The 238-nt window shown below is 66.8% G+C and overlaps 1 protein-coding gene across 1 annotated transcript in view; it reads right to left on the bottom strand.

The window, feature by feature from the left end:
- The window catches only part of LOC102264235 (C-Jun-amino-terminal kinase-interacting protein 4-like), a 61,112-nt gene extending 60,876 nt beyond the window's left edge, over window positions 1–236 (bottom strand). Inside the window, exon 1 of the mRNA XM_014541189.1 lies at window positions 3–236. Coding sequence (XP_014396675.1) covers window positions 3–236 — 234 coding nt within the window. The remainder of the gene's footprint in view (window positions 1–2) is intronic.
- Between the last annotated feature and the right edge of the window lie 2 nt (window positions 237–238).

Consider the following 238-nt stretch of genomic DNA (forward strand, 5'->3'; position numbering starts at 1 on the left):
CGCATGCGCAGCGCCTTCTCCCGCTCGTACTGGGTGATGAGCTGCTCGTTGTCGTCCCGCAGCAGCTCCAGCTCCACCTGGTGCTCCTGGTCCTGCGCGAACACCGAGTCCAGGTTCTCCAGCACCGCCACCACCAGCGGCATCAGCTCCTTCACCACCTCCTCGTCGTAGCGCCCGATCAGCCGCTCGAACTCGCGGTAGATGGAGCCGGCCAGGCCGGACACCCGCTCCGACATGA

The sequence above is a fragment of the Myotis brandtii genome, unplaced genomic scaffold, assembly GCF_000412655.1.
Source record: "Myotis brandtii unplaced genomic scaffold, ASM41265v1 scaffold265, whole genome shotgun sequence".
NCBI classification, from domain to species: domain Eukaryota; kingdom Metazoa; phylum Chordata; class Mammalia; order Chiroptera; family Vespertilionidae; genus Myotis; species Myotis brandtii.